The sequence below is a fragment of the Mesoplodon mirus genome (genome assembly GCF_964341445.2).
Source record: "Mesoplodon mirus genome assembly, chromosome: X".
Taxonomy (NCBI): Eukaryota; Metazoa; Chordata; class Mammalia; order Artiodactyla; family Ziphiidae; genus Mesoplodon; species Mesoplodon mirus.
Genome location: NC_138981.1, coordinates 9038495 through 9061403, shown reverse-complemented (window position 1 = coordinate 9061403; position 22909 = coordinate 9038495). Strand labels below are relative to the sequence as shown.

The window sequence follows — 22909 nt, the reverse complement described above, 5'->3', positions numbered from 1 at the left end:
CTGCAAACTTTTATTTCTTACAAAATAAAACCCAGGTCATGCTAGCTACAAGATCCCAAAGATGGGTTGCTGCCTCTTTCCATTCTCTCCCTTGGTACCTGAGTTTCAGCAATTTCACCCAAGGCAATGAAGTTTGAGCTGTTCCATAGATAGTGTGCAAAACATATACACCACAAAGGCACATTGTGACGTTAGCTATTGCTGCATAACAAACCACCCCAAAACAGTGGCTTAAAATAATTAGCATTTATTTTCAATAAATAATATATGGATCAACTGGATGATTCTGCTAACCTAGGATAGGCTTGGCAGATTTTGGCTGGCTTGTTTATGCATCTGTGGTGGGCTGGTAGGTAGGCTGGGGGTTCATCGGTCTAAAATGGTTTCACTGACATGTTGGGCAGTTGGCTGGCTGTCGGCTGGGTGATGAGAATAACTAGGCAACATGTCTCTTATCATCCAGCAGTTTAGCCCGGGCTTGTCCACATCTCAGCAAGGTTCTAAGGAAGAGAAGGGAAGTGAATCAATCCTGGCACATATTCTTGGCCAAAGCAAGTCCTAAAGCCAAACTAGTTGGGGTTTTGTATGTAGCAAAGCAGCTCTCTTGCTGAGATCTACTGAAAGTCAGTCTTATACACACACACACGCCCCAGACCAAATTCAAGGGGGAAGGAAAACCTTTTTGAAAATTGAAGTAGAGTTGAGTTACAATATTATATGTTAGATCCTACCTCTTGATAAGAGAAACTGCAAATTTACATTTCAGGGGTTAGGGACAGGGAGATGGTGTGTGTGTAAAGGTTTAGAAATTTTTCAATCTGTCTACCACACCATGGCTTCTTATGGACCACCAAATTAAAAAAAAGGTTTTAATGCTATGACTGGTTAAGTTTTATGTGCTAAAGAATATAAAAGATAAGATGGATTATCATATATCAAAAGAAAATCTTACTAGGCTTTCCCTCTAATAGTGCGTTTTGGTTTTCAGACTACGTTTTATGTACTACCCAAACACATTTAAACAGCCTTCATCCTCTGACTGTAATAGGTGTGTTTCTATACAGCTCACAAATCTCACCCAGAATTATTTTCTGGATAATAATGGGCAACTAATAGAGGCTGATGACCTGAAATTGTCTCAAAAGTCACCTTTACAATAGTGAAGATTGAACAGTAAATAGAACTTGCAGGCTGGTGTAATTTACCTTGTGCCAAAGCAGATCTCCTAAATGACTTATTAAATCGTTCCACTGAAAGTTGTAAATCTGAATGAGAAAAGTACAAATCAATAGAAAAACACAGTTGAGCACTTTACCTCCTATGATTTTTTTATGACCTTCTGGAAGGATGAAGATTGATGTTGCAAAGAAACTCCAAAACAGGAAGACTTGTAAAGAAGAACTGGCTATGGTTTGCATTATTCTTAATTCACATGACTTTTGCTGTCGCTAACCTCCCTGTTTGTTAACCTTTTTTGGCTTATATCAGAATATCAGTATATAGTTATTCCTCATGCCCTGGCATGCAGAAGAATTTGGGAGTCAAAGAAGTTTGAAATCTGCCAACTCCCTATTTGCCTAAGAAGGACATTGTATGAAGGCACAGCCCTGGATCTTCTGACCTTCAGGTGAAGTGTGAAGTCAGTGGAGTGAGAAAAGGAGCCTTGCCTGCCTTGGGCAATGAGGCATGAAAGAAGGCATGCCGGAGTATTAGATCAAGCAGCCTCTCAGCTCTCAAAAATGGATTTCCGTGGTGTATTTTTCTTGAGTTTTAGGCATAGCCAATCCCTAGATCTCCCTGTTTTAACTGAGATATAATTCACATGCCATAACATTCACCTTTTAAAAGTATAAAATTCAGTGTTTTTTAGTAAATTCATAGAGTGGGAGAATGATCACAACTAATTCCAGAAATTTCCTCAGACCTATTAGCAGTCAGTTCCAATTCCCTCCTCTCCCCATCCTCTGACACCACTGACCTACTCTCTGTTCCTATAGTTTGCCTCTTCTGGACACTTCACATAAATGGAATCATACAATATGTGGCCATTTGTGTGTGTCTCCTCCTGGACCCCTTTTGGTGAGTGAAAGAACACAGGAAGCTGATGTTACCGGCTCTTGGGATATCCTTGCTCTCTCCCCTCCTGACTGGAGGCAAGTCTCAGCCTGGCAATCCATCTCCACAGAAGGTCAAAAGCACAAATCCATCTCCTCAGGCATGAAGTGAATGGTTGATATTTTGGCCGTGGTCTCCTACGGAGATGAAGGGAAGGCTTACACCGCAAGTCACCCAGCAAACATGCCCCAATCCTTTTTCTGAAGCAGATCCTTCATTGCTTTTCCTTTTGTCCCCAGAAATCCCCACCATCCCCTTGAGTCCACAACCCGACTGTTCAATAACACATGAACTCTTGCTTATTCACTCATTTATAGTAATTGTATTCCTTGCTGAGGACAGATGTAGTATGTATGCTTTCGATGCCAGAGGTACATTGGCAACATGTATAATGTCAGCAAGATGATCTGGGCCGGCCTCCTATTTGATGCACCAGTCAATGTACAGAGGGAGTGGAGCTGGGTAAGCACATCATCCCAGGCCTTGAAAACATTCACTGGGGACTTATATTCTGCTTATTGGTCCCGCTATTTACACCAATCAGAGGGAAAGTTGAAGCAAAGAAATGGCCGTTTACAAATTCACTTTGAGTTTATAAGATGTATTCCAAGAAAGAGACACAGAGAATAGCATCCTGTTTTTACTGAAACTAGGTAAAACCAACATAATTCAATCAGCTTAAAAATGTACTATCTAAGGGTTTGTCCCAAATGAACATCTGGAAGAATCTGGCTCAAGCATAAGACAAGCAGAAGCTAGAAAAAAGTGTCTCTCCAATTCCTAAAAAAGAAAAAAAAAAAAGATTTAACTGGTGTACTGGGGAGTCTTATCTCATTGGGGTATAAACACAATTTCCCCGTTCCTGCTTTTAATTTTAATCTGTTGAAACTTCTTTTCCCAATGGATACCAAGTCCCTTAACAGCATCTTGCCAGACTTTATAACTAGTGAAAACTTTAAGTAATCAAACCCACCTAAACTGACATCCACACACCAGTTAAAAGAGTTACCCATTCTTTCTTGGATGAGCTTAATTTGGGGAAATGTTGCCATTTATGGTTACATTAAACTTTTTAAAATTAAGAACTGGTTAAAGTAACACACTTCCTAACTTAACTTGGTTAGTAAAAATAACAGTGGTATGGCTGTATAGATTCTCTTAACTATATCCCCCCACCAATGCCTTACTCATCCTCATCTTTCAATACCTAGCAGTTTTTGGTACCAGTTAGGTGGTTGTCAATAAACGTTCAGATAAACTTACCTTTGGCTAAATGTTAAAGGGCAGGGGCCACTGAGTTATTAAGAAAATAATGGCAAAACAGGGTAATTGCACTTGCTCAAATGTTTATAGAGTTGATAAAATAATCTAATGACAGACGTCAACTTCTGTAAAATGGTAAATTTTTCTTTTTTTGTATACACTGTACTATGAAATGCTTTACAATCTACTTGTTTGGAAATGTTTTTTTCCCTCTCACATGTTTTTTTCAAAGTCCTAGTACACCGATATGACACACAAGTTATAGAAATATTTTCAATACATCTTTAAACAACTTAAAAGGAAGACATTAATCCAATGATGTGATACTTAACTGCAAGATTTGGCAGTTTAGGAAAGTAACAATATAAAAATGGACCAAAAAACGATAATGCATAATTTTTATAAGGATGGTCTAGACATTTAAATTCATTTAATTTTTAAAAATTTATTTGAATTTTTAAAAATTTATTCATTTTTGGCTGCGTTGGGTCTTCGTTGCTGTGCGCAGGCCTTCTCTAGTTGCGGCGAGCGGGGGCTGCTCTTCGTTGCGGTGCACGGGCTTCTCATTGTGGTGGCTTCTCTTGTTGCGGAGCACGGGCTCTAGGCAAGTGGGCTTCAGTAGTTGTGGCATGCGGGCTCAGTAGTTGTGGTGCATGGGCCTAGTTGCTCCGCGGCATGTGGGATCTTCCCGGAACAGGGCTTGAATCCGTGTCCCCTGCACTGGCAGGTGGATTCTTAACCACTGTGCCACCAGGGAAGTCCAGTCTAGACATTTAAATCATTTTTTTAACTGATGAATTATTTGAAAAATTATTAGCAATATACAATAAAGGGATAAAACTTTGAACAGTTATTTAAATCAACCTAAGGTACAAATAATCAGCTTAAGGGAAGTTGTGATTAAGAACCTGGTAGTCCAGTGGTTAGGACTCTGCACTTCCACTGCAGGGGGCACACGTTTGATCCCTGGTCGGGGAACTAATATCCCGCATGCACATGGCCACACACACACACACACAAAAATGCCTTTAGGGGAAGAAAATAATTGTTCATTATTAGAAAATGCATTAATTGTAAACTCAAGGTATATAACTATATAAATGTTCCAAGAGACAGTCTGTGCTCATTTCATTGGGGACATTTAACAAGTAGATTCTTATAAAAGAAAAATTTTTTCTTTTCCAGGCCATGAATAATTACTGATTTAACTTTTTCAACAATTCAGAGCATACTGCAGGTGCACCAGATTTAAACAAGCATTGCATAAACCAAATGGAGATGAAACCTAGCATGAACCCAAATGCTACTCCAGGTTAGAAGCCAAAACCTGACGTTTGCTTAGCAACTATGTGCACTAAGAGGACATTACTCGACTTCGAGGTTCTGATTCTCACGGGTCAGTGTATACAGAAGTCTCTTTGATGGAACCATTTAGAGAGCTTTTGAAACTCCCTGTGGCTCTTGTGGTTCATGTCCAGTGATCTTTGGAAATTAAGGTCAACTAAACTGAGCTACAAGAAAATGCAGATGCTACGTTCAAGGCTTGTATGGTACTGGCATCCCTCAAACAGAGCTGGAACTTTCTAAAATATCCTGAGGAAAAGGGCAGGCATGTGAGAGACTTAGGTGAGGATTAGAAGGATGACTTCAGAGACCATCAGCTGGTAGTGCTGGAAGAGGCTAAATATGTCAGCCCCAAACCAGCAAGGAGCTGTCCCAACTTCCAGTAACCACCTTCTAGTCAGGCAAAATCAAAGAAGGAAAGGAAAACAAAAGTCCTTAATAAAAAAGTCACAGGGCCTCCCTGGTGGTGCAGTGGTTGAGAGTCCGCCTGCCGATGCAGGGGATACGGGTTCGTGCCCCGGTCTGGGAGGATCCCATATGCCGCGGAGCGGCTGGGCCCGTGAGCCATGGCCGCTGGGCCTGCGCGTCCGGAGCCTGTGCTCCGCAACGGGGGAGGCCACAACAGTGAGAGGCCCGCATACCGCAAAAAGAAAAAAAAAAAAAAAAAAAAAGTCACAAAGGGAAAACAAAATAAAACACAAAAAAGTTATGAATCAAAGTTACCTTGCTGTTTTTCTACAATGAAGAAAGAGGACAAGACCAGAGTGAAAACTCTCTCTTGGTTCTTTCCAACAAGATGGGCAATGATTTATTTGAGATCACCCAAAATAACATCCTACAGAAAGGGAACTATAACATTACACAACCAAGTGTAGCTATAAAATCTCAAACATTCAGGCAATGCTTTATTTAGATCACCAAAAATAAGGTTTTATAGAAAAGGAACTGTAACAAGCAAATGTATAGCTGCAAATTTTCTTTTTGCCATCAATATCAACCCCCTCTAAAATATTCTGGGACTACTTTTCGGTTTCCAAGCAAAACTAATGTTTTGTTGCTCAGCCTCATCACAAGAATGAAAACGGTTTGCAAAACAATTTTGTTTAATGCTAACAAATAGTTAAAAAATGTGGTTATTGCTAAAAAGTAACTCCGTCTACTGAAACAGCCCAACCTACGCACACTTTCGTGAACATTTCACTGTGAACACAGCTGCTCTTTTCCCGCCGTCACAGATGACATGTACCGTGGCAAGGGTCACATGTTGGAGGCCGTTCAGGTACCTAGGAAGTAATCCTTAACAGAAATAACTACGGTAGGTAAGCAACTCAAACAAATGGGCCCGCCTCTGCCACACCCCCCCAAGGCGGGTGTCGCATTCGCTCTAAGGAAGGCCCACCAACTCCCTAGTTCTTTATCGGGAACCGAGAGTGCAAAGCTAGATAGAGAAGCTGTTCTTCCAGAACCATCAAAACCTTAATAAATCGCCCTGGGGTTCTTCGTGCTGTAGTGCGCCTCACAGGCAGCAACATAGGCAGACTCTGGGAAAAAGTCATCATGGTATTCTGCTAAAAACCTGGAAAAAAGAAAACAAATAGCCCCTATGATCACTACAATAAAGGCCAAATACCAAGAAGCAAAATTTTAACTTCCAACCACTCTAACATTTCACTCTTTTCTGTATGAGACAGAAAAAAAATAATGAATATAATCTTGATGTCTATATACTGATTACTTTCATTGCACATATCCGGCTTCGACGTTAATGACTATTTCATTGGAATCCTTTCACTATCAAGTGTACAAATAGAAATAGAACCTAAACTCCACTAGGTGGCAGTCTTGATTATATAATCACTTCTGTGCAAAAAGGCCTCGTGACTATTTCTACATTTTCCTCATTTCTTTATTTACTTATTTATATTTGGCTGCACCAGGTCTTAGTGGAGGCTCACAGGATCTTTAGTTGTGGCATGCGGTTCCCTGACCAGGGATCGAACCCGGGCCCCCGGCATTGGGAGCATGGAGTCTTAGCCACTTGACCACGGAAGTCCCACATTTTCCTCTTTTAAAAACAAACTATAGGGGCTTCCCTGGTGGCGCAGTGGTTGAGAGTCCGCCTGCCGATGCAGGGGACACGGGTTCGTGCCCCGGTCCGGGAAGACCCCACATGCCGTGGAGCGGCTGGGCCCGTGAGCCATGGCTGCTGGGCCTGCGCGTCCAGAGCCTGTGCTCCGCAATGGGAGAGGCCACAGCAGTGAGAGGCCTGCGTACCGCAAAAAAAAAAAAAAAAAACAACTATAAAAAATAAATTATAAACTCAATAAATGTCACCTGAGAAATTCACAGTACTTACATGGCCTAAGTTAAATCAAAACTGAATGGTTTAATAAGTGAAGAGCATTTTGTGTCCCAATTTGCCATGCCAAAGGTGCTGCAGTTCCACCAAAATAGGTAAGCAAGACTGACTTATGCCTGACTATGGATGGATGTTAAAATGTAGCCACTCAAGAATCTGCAACACAGAGATACTATGTTGACTCTGAAGTATCAAATATTTCCCCATGAATGGCTAAAACATTCTCACATGGGCCACATTAGCTAGTAAGCTAAGTAATTAGCCCCTTATTTGTTTCCCCTGCCTCTTCCCACCTGTCCAAATTCCTAAAAAGATAAGGATAAACCGCTGCAATACCTTCTTCAGTAAAAACCAAATCAAAATTCATTTGAGAGATAACTCTTTCTTCTTTGAGTGTACGCTTCCTACAGCAATTACTGATCCATTGATTCTCTAGTTGATGTCTTTGGATACATTTTTGAAACATTTTCATTACAGCTGACCCTTGAACAATGTGTGGGTTAGGGGCACCGACCCTCTACACAGTTGAAAATCCCTGTATAACTTACAGTTGGGCCCTCCATATCCACTGTTCTTCCACATTCCTAGACTCAACCAACCACATGGATCATGTAGTACTATAGTATTTACTATTTTTAAAAATCCACATATAAGTCGATCTGTGCAGTTCAAACCCGTGTTGTTCAAGGGTCAACCGTACTATATTTATTTGTAAATCTTTCTAAGTTACCTCCTAAAACCCTAATTTCTATTTCGTATTGGGCATACGTCAAAATTAGCAGTATCTCCTATGCTAACTTGCAGCTGTCTTATTTTGGCATTATTTGATTTCAGCTTAATGAAATGTTGATGCCAAACAGAGTTGTGGGGTTTTTTTGAGGGGGAGGCTGGAGGGGAAGAGAGTGTTTTTGAAACTTGTTTCTAATAAAATGTTATAAAGTCTAATTCCACTCATTGGATACTTTGTTCAAAATGCCCACACAAATATCTTTTAAAAAGTTCAAGACCCAGGGCTTCCCTGGTGGCACGGTGGTTGAGAGCCCGCCTGCCGATGCAGGGGACACAGGTTCGTGCCCTGGTCCGGGAGGATCCCATGTGCCATGGAGCGGCTGGGCCCGTGGGCCATGGCCGCTGAGCCTGCGCGTCCGGAGCCTGTGCTCCAAAACAGTAGAGGCCGCAGCGGTAGGAGGCCCGCGTACCGCAAAAAAAAAAAAAACAACAAAAACTCCAAGACCCATTTCTCTGGCTGGAGTGGTCTCCACTCTGGTAAATCCTACTTGATTAGCTCTTGCAGGTTAGGGACTAAATACAAGGAAAAGGTACCCCCTTAAAGAGAATCAAGAAACAGGTCAGGGAGATATGACAAGTTGGGTGAGGCAGAGTGACAACCAGCCTTGAACGCCAAGAGGAACTGGTCAGTAGACATCTGGGTGGGAGAGTTGGGCCACAGGCATAACGGAGGCTGGGGTCCACAGCCCCAGATGCGGGGGAGGGGAGAGAGCCTCGGGGCAAGTGATCTGACACTAATAAAATGACTGGCTCTGTCAGGTGAAGGAAACAATACCTTTCTCCGAACTCACAAACTATCAGCACATTTATCTTAACTCCAAAACAGACACCAAAATCAGACCTGTAAATTTAAGTTAGTTTATATACATGCAACAAAGAAAAGTCACATACTTAGGGTACTCCTGAATAAAATACATAGAATTACATTATTATCAATCTCACTCACTTCTTTAGAAAATTAATTTTCTATTCACATGGAAAATTAATTTTCTATTCACATGGAATCCAACTGGATTCTTCTAGTGACACCAAAAAATTTTACCTCCGTACAATGAATACCCTTCACTTAGAAACCAGATAAACTATGAAAAAAATAGCCCAAAACCCCCATGTTACAATTACTGTTAGAACCAACCATACTTGGGTAATACTGCTACCCACAGAGCTAGCTTCCACATCTGCTGAAGACAAGTTCAGAAAAGTCATACATAAGGTGGCGGAGTAAGTTTTGACAAACTAATAACAATACCTCAGAAAGAGATCAAAGTGCTTCAGTAAAGCCTTCAGATTCTTCTCAGAAAAGGACATCTTTCCAAGGATTTCTGGAAGTTTCACTGCATTAAAAATAAAAGCAAAACCATTTACAATCAATCGGCAGAATCTGGCGATGAGTAGGACACACTCAGGGATCCTCTGGCTCCCCATGTGTCTTTATTTGAATTGAAATTAACATCTATGTTGCCAAACAACACCAAAACTCCTACTGAACACAAAAACAGAGTAGTAGTACAAACATTACAAACACAATTTTTATGAAATATAAGATCCATTTGGTGTTTTTTTTTTGAGATCAACATTTAATGATTTTTCTTAGACCCCAAAATTACCACATAAGCTTATAAGTGTTAAAATCAAAAAAGAAAATAAAAAGGGAAAAAAGAAAGCAGGGACCAGGATTTCTTACCGAACAATCGCAGCAAGTGTTGTGCCCCATAAATGTAAGAGGGTGGAGGTGGCTGGTCACCTGGGGGGTAACTGTCGGGTACAAGTTTCCAGGAGAGGACCTGGGAAAAGCAGATTGAATGCTTTGTTGTTATATCTTAACACTCCATTACCAACAGATCTGAACATTTGGAATCCCGGCAAACACATACACAATGACATTCTCAGGCCAGCAGAAAGACATCACCCATCAAGTGGCACATTTCTACACCCAAGCTTCCCATCCCTCTGGCACCTCTGGAGCTGCCTCACAGCTGGACCAGAAAATGGGAGGAAACCAAATGTGGAACAAAACAATGACAAGAAACCAATGTGGAGGTTCTAAAGCCATCCCACCTTCCTTGGCAACATGGAGACACTTCTAATCACCTAAAAATTATGACAAATTGTATGACGATGAAAAAAATATGCCACTCGGGCTTCCCTGGTGGCGCAGTGGTGAAGAATCCGCCTGCCAATGCAGGGGACACAGGTTCGAGCCCTGGTCTGGGAAGATCCCACATGCCACGGAGCAACTAAGCCCGTGTGCCACAACTACTGAGCCTGCACTCTAGAGCCCACGAGCCACAACTACTGAGCCCACGTGCCACAACTACTGAAGCCCGCGCACCTAGAGTCCATGCTCTGCAACAAGAAAGCCACCACTATGAGAAGCCCATGCACCGCAACGAAGAGTAGCCCCCACTCGCTGCAACTAGAGAAAGCCCGCGTGCAGCAACGAAGACCCAATGCAGCCAAAAATAAATAAAATAAATTTAAAAAACTATGCCACTATATCAAATAACACAAACTTATAAAAATAAATAAAATGAGAAAGGAAGACTTAAAATTAGATTAGGGAAATATTTGATTTTCTAATTTTCAATAGCTACTACCTATAAATTAGCTGTAACTGTTTTGGTCATTTTGCCCCTTTTCCTTTACTGAAAATTCTGCTGTATTAGACAGTGAAGCAATAAAAAGTGATCCAAAGATGTTTTGAGTAATGTTACCATTGTTTCAAGGTTCTCTAATTTTCTGCTATGTTAGATTCACTTTGGAACCTAATTTCATCCATTGAATCAAGTGAAAATAGACTTCAACCCTAGTAACTGATTTCTTTTCCTTCACTTTGAATTTCAGAACTGTGGGTGGATTTGCGGCTTTTGTTAAAGTAAGAGTTGAATTTCCATAGAAATACTTCAGCAAATCATAGAACGCTTCTCCTGAGTTGCTGTTTTGCTTTTTGAGATCTGCCAAGTTTAATCTGGAAATAGCGTCAAAGGAAACCCTCTACAAGACAAAGCAGAAGGATGCCAAAACGACCCGAGAAAGGCTGATGTAGTCAATTTGATCAAATGAAATTGTAGAAGTTAACAAGTACCACCATGGTTCCATATAACTCCATGCAGAATGTCTGGGCTTCAGCCCTTGCCTCACCGACCCCACCCTTCTGTGCTGTACCAGGCTCAGGGTAGGAGTAAGTTTCAGCACCTTTACACTCTCCCCAGCACCTAACCCAGTGGTGCACACAGCTGAAACTCGGGAACTGTTTTCAACAATGATACTCAAAGTGAACATAGGCGGGGCTTCCCTGGTGGCGCAGTGGCTGGGAGTCCGCCTGCCGATGCGGGGGACGCGGGTTCATGCCCCGGTCCGGGAGGATCCCACGTGCCGCGGGGCGGCTGGGCCCGTGAGCCATGGCCGCTGAGCCTGCGCGTCCGGAGCCTGTGCTCCGCGGCGGGAGAGGCCGCAGCGGTGAGAGGCCCGCGTACCGCAAAAAAAAAAAAAAAAAGTGAACACAGGGGAGTCTGAGACCACTGAAGGCACGAAGTGCACGTGTGCAAAAGCAGCTCATCTGGTTAGTTAGCAAGCCAGTCTACCTCACTCAATTTTGCATCTCAGCGCAGTGACTCATCTCCTATTTGTCAAAGAGGCATTATGGGGGTAAATAACAGGTTTCTAGTGGAGGATTCTTAACCGAGGTGTGCACGGGAACCACCTGTGATCTCAAGCAGGAATGTGAGTCCAGACCCTCCCCATGTGGTGGGGCAGCGAACGTCATGGGGAGAGTGAGTCTCAGGTGGTCAGGATGCAGAGCCCTGGGGAAAACATACTGCAATATAGGCACTTATGGAGGGGGAATGCACTAAGGTCTCACGAATCATTGAGAGTCTGCCCAACTCCAACCACTGACTAGAAATCCTACTTTTTCACTAGAGCTTGCAGCTCTACCTAAAACCACTAGATGGTGGCCTTGCACCAGTGACCAGATTGGGAATGGCCGTGCCTCAATATTCAGATGTCTTCTAGAAGAAACATGATTCCCCTTAAATAATAACACTTGCAGGGCCCTCTTGTCTGAAAAATGGAAAGTCAGGGACTGCTTGCACTAGGAATTTCCTAAATCTCCCCTCAATATCACTGTAACACAAATTGAGTTTTCTAGCAGGGGTCAGCCAACTTACAGCCCTTGGGCCAAATCCAACCCCCTTGTGCTAAGAACGGTTATGTTTTTAATGGTTTTTTAGAAAGCAAATGAATAATACTTCACGACATATGAAAGTCATATGAAATTCAATTACTAGCGTGCGTGAATGAATTTTGGAGGCACACTGCACACTCATTCATTTGTGAACTATCCATACCGCTTTCACGCTGGTGCACAGCCCTGAAGATATTTACAATCTGACCCTTTATAAGAAAAGTTTGCTGACCCCTGTCATCAAATATTCTTTCTAGTAAAGCCATTCTTCCCTATGCACAGAAACAAGAAAAATCCCACTTCCTAGGTGAGATTCACAGAATATCCCAGTGGACTAAGACATCTCCTGAACTCCTGAAACACTCACTACCTACCTCAGTTAACTGGCCTTAAAAATAGTTTTAAATTGAAGTTCTCCCATCCATAAAGTGGAACTCTGGTGGTGAGGCTGTTCTCGAGAACTTGAGGTAATTTAGGTCAAGCGCCTGGCACAATGCACTACTGTTGAGGATGGTTTTTAAAAAATATTTATTTATTTATTTATTTATTTTTGGCTGTGTTGGGTCTTCGTTGCTGCGCACGGGCTTTCTCTAGTTGCGGCGAGCGGGGGCTGCTCTTCTGTTGCGGTGCTCGGGCTTCTCATTGTGGCTTCTCTTGTTGCAGAGCATGGGCTCTAGGCACGCAGGCTTCAGTAGTTGCAGCATGCAGGCTCAGTAGTTGTGGCTCACGGGCTCTAGAGCGCAGGCTCAGTAGTTGTGGCGCACAGGCTTAGTGGCTCTGCGGCATGTGGGATCTTCCCAGACCAGGGCTCGAACCCATGTCCCCTGCATTGGCAGGCGGATTCTTAACCACTGCGCCACCAGGGAAGTCCCGAGGATGGGTTTCATATTTTTAAATGATTGAGAAAATGCCAAAAGTGGAATATTTCATAACATAGAAAAATTATCTGATATTCAAATTTCAGCATCCATAAATAAAGTTTCCTTGGACCACAGCACACTCATTCATTTACAGAGTGCCTATGGTTGCTTTGGAGTTGGGGAGTCTCAACAGCAACTGTGTGGCCTGCAAGGTTTAAAATATTTACTCTCTGGCCTTTTGCAGAAAAAATGTGCTGATAACCATTCCATAAAATGAAAATAATCACACTTCAATACTTGTACTTATTTGAAATAAAAGATGAATGTTAAGTGTAGGGCTGGAATCCTAACCATTGTCTCATTTTAGAAACCACAAATACAATGTTACAATCATATGAACCATTCTGTTACCATTCGCAGCAACAGTAACATAATGTGTCTTCTAAGAAAACCCAACTTTCTCCTGCAGGATTTAAGAAACCACAAAAGGAAGGACTCACTGGGGATGAACAGCAGGCAGTAACTCTTTACCTCATTTATTTCATTAGTTCTTCTGCCTTCAAAGCCAGCAAACACCGCACTCCCTTCCTTGCTAGGGGTCAGAGGAACGGGTGAGGATGATCTGCTATGAACGGGTGTCTCTTCAAAAGGAAAAGATGTTCATTATTCACTTGTAAATCACACAGCTACGGAATTAAAGATTGCTGGAAGACCTTTACAAGCAGCAGAGATGTTATTAATTTTTAACGATAAGACTTCCCTATTAAAGACAATACCTGGAATATTATTTGGTGGGAAAAAGCAAAGCAAGGGAATCAAGTACTGAGATACGCTACGTGATGAACCTTGAAAACATTGTTAAGTGAAAGAAGCCACAGACGGAAGGCCACATATAGTATGATTCTACTGATATGAATTACACGCCCAGAAGAGGCAAATCCATAGGGACGGGAAGTGACTAGTGGGTGCCCAGTACGGCAGATTAGGGCTGAGGGGAGGGACTGCTACCAGACTTGTCGGCCAGCTCTAACCGGTCAGCGCCGAGGATCCACGCTGCAGAGCTGAAGGCGTGGGGGGCTCCCTTCTCTTAGCTATAGCTGATGGTAGGTTAGAGACAATGCCTCGTGAGCCTCAGGCGGGCCGAACTCCTGAGTCAAATCCCCAGAGCCGAGCAGGCGAATCTGGATGTGAGCCTGTGCTCGTCCTGTTCTCCCCCAGCCCCTCCTGCCGGCTGGACGCGTTTCAGGGGCGCGAAGTGGCACATCAGCTCTCCCCGGCGCAGCCTTCCTGCCCGGGGGGTGGACCTACTCTTTTCCAGGTGCAGGAACAGCTTGGGCATGCTGGCAGACGCGTCCTGCTGCCGGCGCTTGGGCTGGGGCGAGGCGCTGCTCTCCGACAGCCGGTCGCAATTGGCCGAGTGGCGTGTGGACCGCCGCAGAGACTGCAAGGCTTCCGGCTCGGCTTTGCGCCTTTTGGGGGTGGCTGGCTCGCCTGTGGTGGGCTGACTCTCTGTGGACTGTGGTGTGGATGGATTCAACAAAGGTGGGCTTGGAGAGAGCTCCTCTGGGTTCCTACGGAAGACGGGACAACGCCACACGTGTCTGGCCCACAGAATCTCTGTAAAACCTGGAGGGGTTCTTCAATGGCTTCTTTCACACAGTAAACACACCCTCCACTCCACTGCAGGAGGCTTAGAAACTTTCACTTCCAGATGTGCCCAAATATTTTCTTAAAAAGTAACTAAACAGGGCTTCCCTGGTGGCGCAGTGGTTGAGAGTCCGGCTGCCGATGCAGGGGACGCGGGTTCGTGCCCGGTCCGGGAAGATCCCACGTGCCGCGGAGCGGCCGGGCCGTGAGCCATGGCCGCTGAGCCTGCGCGTCCGGAGCCTGTGCTCCGCAACGGGAGAGGCCACGGCAATGAGAGGCCCGCGTACCGCAAAAAAAAAAAAAAAAAAAAAAAAAGTAACTAAACATATTAAATCATTTTAACCCTTTAAATAATTCCTCAAGGCACACTGGCATTAAAGATTGTGACGCCCTTTTATACTTGTCTTAGGTCAGTGGTTCTCAACTGGGAGTGATTCTACTCTGCCAGGGGACACTGACACCTTCTGGAGACAGTTTTGATTGTCACAACGGGGAAAGGGCCATTGGGCTCTAGTGGGTGGAGCCCAGGGAGGCTGCCCAACACCCTACAATGCACAGGGCGGTGCCACCACAAAAGATGATACACTTCAAAACATCAGTAGAGCCAAGGCTGAGAAACCCTGGTGGAGAGAATAAGAACACCACATTATCTCATCACAGTGTCACTACTGGTAAGACTAGGAACACCACAAACGTCGGCCAAATTTTGTGGCCACACGCGGTCCACCCCAGACCCTGGGAACCTCGAGGTTTGGAGGAGGGCATGGGGACATCAACACAGGTCCCCAGTGAGTCACACAGGCCTCTCAAATGGGGTGGAACCAACGGGGAAGGAAGGCAGGCTGAGAAGAGACGGTCATGAGGCAGACAACCAGGAGACAGGACCCGGGGTGGGGGGAAAGGTGGCCGACACATGGCACAGCAACTGCAAAGGCAGATGGTAAACAGGCAAGAAGAGATGGATGAGTGGAAATCATGAGAACAGACCACTCTCAGGAAGACGGGCCTCGGGGAGAGAGGGAAGTAGCTTACACAGATGTAGGCATAGACTCAGGGTGGGGGACTTTCAACCCCCCCAAAGAATAGATATTTGGAAATGCTTGGTCACTGAGGGAAGAAAGTGGGGACACAGCAGACCGGGAAGGAAACTAACCTTACCTGAAGGGCAGAGGTGGCCAGCCCTTCATGAACTTCCTCATTTAATAACTACCTACAGAAGCAAATGTTCTCTCCATCGTACAGAGGCAAAAGCAAGAGGCTCAAAAGACACCTCCCCAAGTCTCACAACCTATATGTGGGGGAGCCAAATTCAAACCCACATCTACCTTTCTCAGGCCGTGCTCTCTTCACCCCACTGTCTTTGGAAAGCACGGGATGGCTACACAAGAGCCAACTTCTCTACACTGAAATCTTCACTTGGTAAAACCTTTTAGAGACACTTGCAAGTGAATGATGACTTAGCTTACCCAGGAAAAAAGAAAACGACCAGTATGGGCGCTTTGCAATTTACTCCCTCCTCCAAATGCGTTGGCCCCATAGCATCCAATAGAAATCTTCAAAAACAGATTTAGCTATTTCATTGCTGATATCTGATGGTTGAACTGCAAGTTAACTTACCTATTAGTGTTTGTGGTACTTTCCTTAATCGGAAGAAAAAATTTGGACGAAGTCACCTTTTTATACTGAACTTGTTCATATGGATAGAGCAAAACCAATGGGAGAGTGTAATCAAAGGTTATTCTTAATCCATCCACCATCTCCTTACAAAGGTCAACGCTGGAAGGATTAAAGAGATTAGAGATGCAGTAAAATAATAGAACTTTCCAAAACGTCACAATGAAATTGCACATTTTAAGAAGGAAGAGTTTTAAATGCTATATACTACACCTATGTGTGTAAAAAATAAAGTTAGCCTGTAGATGCTAATAATAAAGAATTAAATGGGAACACAGGTCTATAATATAAAGTGCAATAAGTCATTTTACCTTACCACACTGAACACAAATGAATATGCCCAGTGCCACACAAGGAGCCCAAGCAGTCTGTGCTGCAGAAGGTGGACAGACCCCAATCACCGGGAGCTGAAGGGGGCGGTCCTGACGAACTAACACACCTGTTTAAACTTGAACAATCTACGTGTCTGATTCTACTCCTGCTGGCTCATGTGCGCAAGGCAAGCTATGAGGACGATTACTCAGACTAGGAAAAAGACCTGTTTGTGAACAAGCCTCGATAAAATTCTCATCCCCCATTCAGGTACTTCTCAAGGAAAAAAAACAGTTATCTCCCTAAATTACATCATTGAAAAAAACTCCAGGTGTTGAGGCAGTGCATATACTCAATGGATCCACACCACACACCTAAGGAGTTACTGAACATTCCGAAAAAGGGACAATATTTTGAAATTAAACTGGTTATTACGTGAATCATCAAGTGCCATAGTAAATGAATTCATAATAACTGAAACAGAGACATGTTACTTGCTCTAAATGGAAGTTACTTCTCTAATACCCGAAGCGAACCATGAAACGCCAACCATCCCTCCCCTACTTACTTCTTTTCTGCTGGGATATAATGCACATTCATGTTGGCATGTGGCATAGCGTGATGGTGACGAGGCCTCTCATTGGCTGAAAAGGCTGCATTGATAGCAAAATGCTTCACGTATGATTCCAAAATAGTTATGATGTTGGTCTGGCACGGAAGTTTCACTAACTGTTAACAAAAATATAAACATCTGATGTATACATCCCATTGTATAAACCATATATTCCAAGAAACAGTGGTCTTGTCTACATCATTTTTGAAGCTCAAAAATAAAGCCAACTGTGTTTGAAGATAATTTTTTAAGCAAATGTGCTTTGAAGCTCTTTGACTTTTTTCTTCTACTGACCATATCCCCATGTAGATTACAGTAATAATTTAAAAAATAAATGCAAGCAGTGATTCTCAGCTTAGTGATCCATTAGAACCACCTGCGGAGCCTCTAAGATATCCACAGCTGCCACCCCCAACACCAAGAATCAATTTCACCTTGACCTCTTGGTTGAAGCCCAGGCATCAGGACTTTGCGAAGCTCCCTAGAAGATTCTAATGGGCAGCCAGGGCTGGAAAAGACTGCACACTTTCATCAGCAGAACAGTACTGTCAGAGAAGTTTAAAACCCGACTCAGTACAAAACTTAAAATATGAATTGCATTCCTCCAAGGTTCTCAACTTTTTAAGATTGCAAAATACAGCTAAATGAAAGCTCTATTACAGATGCATGTTTTATATGTTATCCCTGTGTACCCGTTTCCTCCTGTTGATATAGTAACAATCGTCCTCAAGCTTCTTCTTCAGAACTTCAGGGATTTCTATAGTTATTGTTCTTTCTTCCATTTCCTTTTTTGCATGCAGCTCTGGTTCCTCCTTCTGCAACATCACAATTCCAGTTTTAGCTACTTAAGACAGAGAGTCTATATCCAAAGACGGACTAACATAAGGACAGCCTACAATGAAACAAACCCAGTTAATCTTCGACATTTACACCAGTAATGATGCCAAGTGTTCTAATGAAAAGTATATTAAAAGCCAAAAGTTAACTTGTTTTAGGCCACTAACCACATTGCAAATGATTATTTTGCTTCTTCCCAACTTAACTTTACCGGTGGGATTCATGTTAACTTTGTAGACAGGCAAACAGAAGATGCCAAACTCTGATACTTAATCGGCATTATAAAAAGTTCACACTTTCACTGGAAAGAAAGAGGTAACTACGATTTGTGAAAACACTTTATGGGTACGAAGAGCCATGGACAGGTTCTTACAGTAACTATAAGTAAGGGTTAAGGGTTATTTCCCCTTATATATGAAGTACAATTTTACAATATTTGGTTAAAGAAAACATTTCACAACTAGAAATTTACCACTAAAATATATGCCAAAGACAAAGAGTTTTTACAATAAAAACTTTATACCACTTCAGTCTTTTCTTCAATATCACTTTCTTCACTTATTTCTTCATCCTTTTCTTCACTACTGTCATCAGAAGAACTGCTTATTGCTATAGGTAAAACACAAAATACCAGGCAAACCTGCATTATACACTTCCCTAACGCTTATGTTTACAATTCTTTAAGGTGGCATGCATGTCCTACTGCTGGTAATAATAAACTACTATCCTGCATAAATTTTAAACGCTGAACACAATGACTGTACCTTTCAGAATAGAAATTTATTTTGAAAAAATGTAACACCAATTTCAAGGGATGCAAAAACCACACAGGTAAATGATCTGCAAGTGTTTAGTCACCTAGGATCCTACGGTTCCCTGCCGCATTCGTAAGTGGAGCAAGGTACCAAGAAGAAAACATGAGAATGCACCTCTGAGGGGTCCGTATAAAGACACTGGCTGAGAAGGCAGTGGTCATGTGCAAGGCTGATGAGGTCTAATTAGAATCTTATTGACTGTTACTTTAATTGTTAAAAACAAAAGGGGCGGGGCTTCCCTGGTGGCGCAGTGGTTGAGAGTCTGCCTGCTAATGGAGGGGACACGGGTTTGAGCCCTGGGCTGGGAGGATCCCACATGCCGCGGAGCAACTAGGCCCGTGAGCCACAACTACTGAGCCTGCGCGTCTGGAGCCTGTGCTCCGCAACGAGAGGCCGCGATAGTGAAAGGCCCACGCACTGCGATGAAGAGTGGCCCCCGCTTGCCACAGCTAGAGAAAGCCCTCGCACAGAAACGAAGACCCAACACAGCAAAAATAAATAAATTAATAAACTCCTACCCCCAACATCTAAAAAAAAAAAAACAAAAAACAAAAGGGGCAAACGTTTTATGTAATGAGCTTAAAATGTTTCCCTGTCTGTAATTCGAATGAATCTTCCCCCTCCATCCTGCGGTATAAAAGAACTAGGTAGGGCTTCCCTGGTGGCGCAGTGGTTGAGAGTCCGCCGGCCGATGCAGGGGACACGGGTTCGTGCCCCGGTCCGGGAAGATCCCACGTGCCGCGGAGCGGCTGGGCCCGTGAGCCATGGCCGCTGAGCCTGCGCGTCTGGAGCCTGTGCTCCACAACGGGAGAAGCCACAGCAGTGAGAGACCCGCGTACCGGAAAAAAAAAAAAATAGAACTAGGTAAAACTCCTTTTAACCAGAGAAAATGAGTCAAGCCACTCACAGTTTTCAACATTTTCATCTTTTTCTTCAGCAGGGAGGCTTTTTAAGACAGAATCCACACCAGGCAACCTGCAGCGCTTCTTCTTTCTTCCTGTGCTTCTCCTGAAACAAACACAACTGAAATGCTGACGATGACTGATATTGGTCTTGAGGAAAAAAACCAAACACAATAACAGTACTTCTTAAGTACCTAAGATGTAATTAAACTTTAAAACATAACTGGTAATCTCCACTTCAGAATACTACACAATAACCTCTCTGAAAGCACAGCAGTTATTTCGAATACAATAGAAACACTATGCGCTAACACACTTTAAAAATGTAAAATTACTTAAGAAACCATGTTTACCAGATTTTAAAACTTTCACACCATAAAAATTCTAAACACTAAAAGAAAACACACTGAGTAACATTTATATGCTTTTTGTATTCTTACAGGCGAGCTACAGCTTTCCTTGCCAATTTACGCTGTAATCTCCGATTTTCATCGGTGTCACGAAGGACATGATCTTCAGCTGCCCATCTATCCCAGCTAATCAAACAAAAAAGGAAAAGAATGTAAAATTCATTATTTTAGCTTGATATGAAACCAATGTTAAAAGCACCTCACAGGAACAGATGTGTCTCAGAATTACTTACATTTTAGAAAACTATTTAAATATTTTAAAATCACAAAAAAGATGTAAACTGAAAACGGAACTCATTCAGACACAGAAGCAACTGGGGTTTCCAAAATTACCCATAGAGAATCCAAATATAATCGACTTAGAAATAATCATTCTTCAGAGTAGGCAAGGTTTGATTTTTTTAAAAAAGCAAAAACAGGAAATGAAACTTTCCTGGGAGTGTTTCTAGAACTTAACAAAGAAGTTTGCAATGTTCCTGTGCAGAGGTGATCAATTTTCATTCCGGTTTAACAAGTACACTCACCTTCTGTTCCAACCATTAAAATGGATCAGATATTCTGGGATCTTTCTGCCTTTTTCGTCTTTCCCAACAATAACATCGACAATCTGAAACCAGGAAATATCGTCCACAAACGATAGAGCATAGAGAATATTAGAAGCTGGATCAGGAAAACTAGATCATAGACCTTTTCGTAAAAGAAAAGAAAGCATTCTCTCCTTTTTTAGACAGAGAGCTGGACTGAAACATTTTTCCTTTCAATTCCATTTTTTTTCCTGAGTGGATGCCTCAAAATAGGAAGCATCCCTCCAACCACCCCGATTGGTCTCTGAGTGTGAGAACGGGTGCAGCTTCCGAAACCACTGGCCGGCCGAACTGTCACTAACTAAAAAGGGTCCAGGTTAGACAAGCGAGCTGCAGCCGAGAGACCTTTGGGAGTTGTAGTCTCCTGGGCTCCGCTGCGTCCAGGTCCAGTTCGGCTCGCAGCTTACGCCATCCCTCCCAGCGGTGTCCCATGGGAAACATCTGGGGCAAATGATGGGGCGTGTCACCCTTGGGGAGACTCAGGCGGGGAGGGAGGAAGCACAGCAAACAGAAAACTGAGACGGGGGCACCGGGGGTAAAGTCCGAAAGTAAAATGTAGAGCCCGGAAGGCTTGGGCAATCCCCCAAAGGGCAGCACCTCCCAGACACACCTGGGGCCCGGGACTAGCCCCCAACTCCCGGAGTGCGAGGCCAACTCCCTCTGGCCGTTCAGACCTTAGCTGCTGCAGATGTGGCTCAACGTCCCCCGAGCCCCGGAGACTTAGGCGGACAGGCACGGGGCGCGACACGGAGATTGAAAATCTAAATGTTGCAAGGCCCTGAAGGACTATGACAGCCGGGCAACCTTGCCCTCGGGGTGCGGGTCGCGGCCTACGGAAGGGGGCGAGCCTAGACACGACTGGGGCCCCAGGGCAACGACATCGCCAGTCCACGGCCAGTACTGCGGCGCTATGGATTAGGATCTGGCCCGGGTCGATCAGGGCGAGGCGCGGGAGCCCACGCGGCACTAGATCGCACAGGATGAGGGGCGGTTTAACCGTCAGGCCGAAGCTGTGTGCCTCCTGGATATGCGGCCCCCGCTGCCAGCTCCCCGGCCTAACGGCTTGGCACACCAGGCTCCGAGGGCGCCAGTGCACCCCAGGCACCGGGCGGAAGCGGAAGAGCCCGGGCCCCGACTCCCCATCGCGGTGCCCCGCGAGCGCCCCCTGTAGCCCGTGTGGTGCCGCGCAGGCCGAGGAGCCGCGAGCAGGGAGCACCCGGGCCCCGCCACTTCCCCAGCTCCGCGGCGCCGTCCACACCCGCATCCGCATTCGCCTCCCGTCCCGGGGTCCCCGGCCCGCGCCTCCTCCCTGTCCCTCCGCGGCGGCACCTTGGCATCGTACAGCACTCGCGCCTTGGTGGGGTCAGGCTCGAAGCACAGCACTTTCTCCCCTGAGTGGAATTTAAATTTCATGCCCTCGCTCGCGCTCATTTGCTCATCGTGGCGGAGGGCGAGGCTCCGGGGCGGGCGGATCGCGCGCGGTGGGGGAGGGGAGTGGGGGCGGGGAGGTGGCGCGCCTCTGCTAGGGTGCTGGGGAAGGAGCGGGGACTGGCGGAGGCTGCGACCGGCCCGCCCTCGGCTCCGCCTCTGCCCGCCTCGCGCCACTGCTGGACCTCGGAGCAGCCGGGCGCGCGCGCTCCCGACCGAGCGCGCCCCTGCGACTCCCCGCCGGGCTGCGAGTGGGGGGCCCGCGGCCGAGATCTACCCGCAGAGCGGTCCCTCGCGCCCTCCTGGGAAAGGCGGCCGAAGCGGGGCCCACGGGGTCTTCGCGCCGGACACCCGATCTCCGGTCCGGGGACGGGAGACGCTAGGAGAGAGCCCGTCTGGGGTGGGCACTGGCTGTGGGGAAGCCGGCCGGCGGCTGCCTTCCGGGAGCTCCCTGGCCGCGCCGCATCCTGCACCTTAGCAGGGCGCGGTGGCCACGCGCGGCGGACGTCGGGCTGGGGTCGGGTCTAGATGGGCAGTGGCCTTGGGCGGGGGGCGAAGGGTCGTGGAAGAGTGAATAAAGCACTGGGACATATCGGGGCCAGGACAAGCAGGTGGCGGGCCTGGAGGCTCCCAGTGACAGCGGGTGAGCCGTGGGCGGGGAGGCTGATGGGTCCTTCCCAGGTCGTTCCATGGTTTTCCAACCCCCAGAACTCGCAGAGATGCTCCCTCAAGGTCTGTCTTCTCCAATACTGTACACCGAAAACTCCCTAC

At 45.1% G+C, this 22909-nt stretch overlaps 1 protein-coding gene and 1 long non-coding RNA gene across 3 annotated transcripts; both read right to left on the bottom strand.

Annotated features, from left to right (window-relative positions):
• Window positions 1-368: 368 nt before the first annotated feature.
• On the bottom strand, window positions 369-3336 carry LOC309796780. The gene is made up of 3 exons (XR_014292500.1): window positions 2112-3336; window positions 1206-1265; window positions 369-500 (listed from the first exon to the last, which is right to left on the bottom strand). It is a non-coding gene; the product is annotated as an uncharacterized lncRNA (long non-coding RNA).
• Window positions 3337-5614: 2278 nt separating this feature from the next.
• MSL3 (MSL complex subunit 3) lies at window positions 5615-22189 on the bottom strand. 2 transcript variants are annotated; one of them, XM_082610710.1, is made up of 14 exons: window positions 22040-22189; window positions 20651-20733; window positions 20157-20252; window positions 19722-19822; window positions 18523-18608; window positions 17855-17977; window positions 17118-17278; window positions 16181-16339; window positions 14225-14487; window positions 13448-13557; window positions 9555-9654; window positions 9120-9204; window positions 6198-6298; window positions 5615-6018 (listed from the first exon to the last, which is right to left on the bottom strand). In XM_082610710.1, the coding sequence occupies exons 1-13, from the start codon at window positions 22139-22141 to the stop codon at window positions 6199-6201; spliced, it is 1569 nt and encodes a 522-aa protein (XP_082466836.1). In that variant the 5' UTR covers window positions 22142-22189; the 3' UTR covers window positions 5615-6018; window position 6198. The 2 variants fall into 2 exon arrangements, with proteins under 2 accessions (XP_082466836.1, XP_082466837.1); XM_082610711.1 differs by lacking the exon at window positions 20157-20252 and having other exon boundaries at window positions 5615-6298.
• Between the last annotated feature and the right edge of the window lie 720 nt (window positions 22190-22909).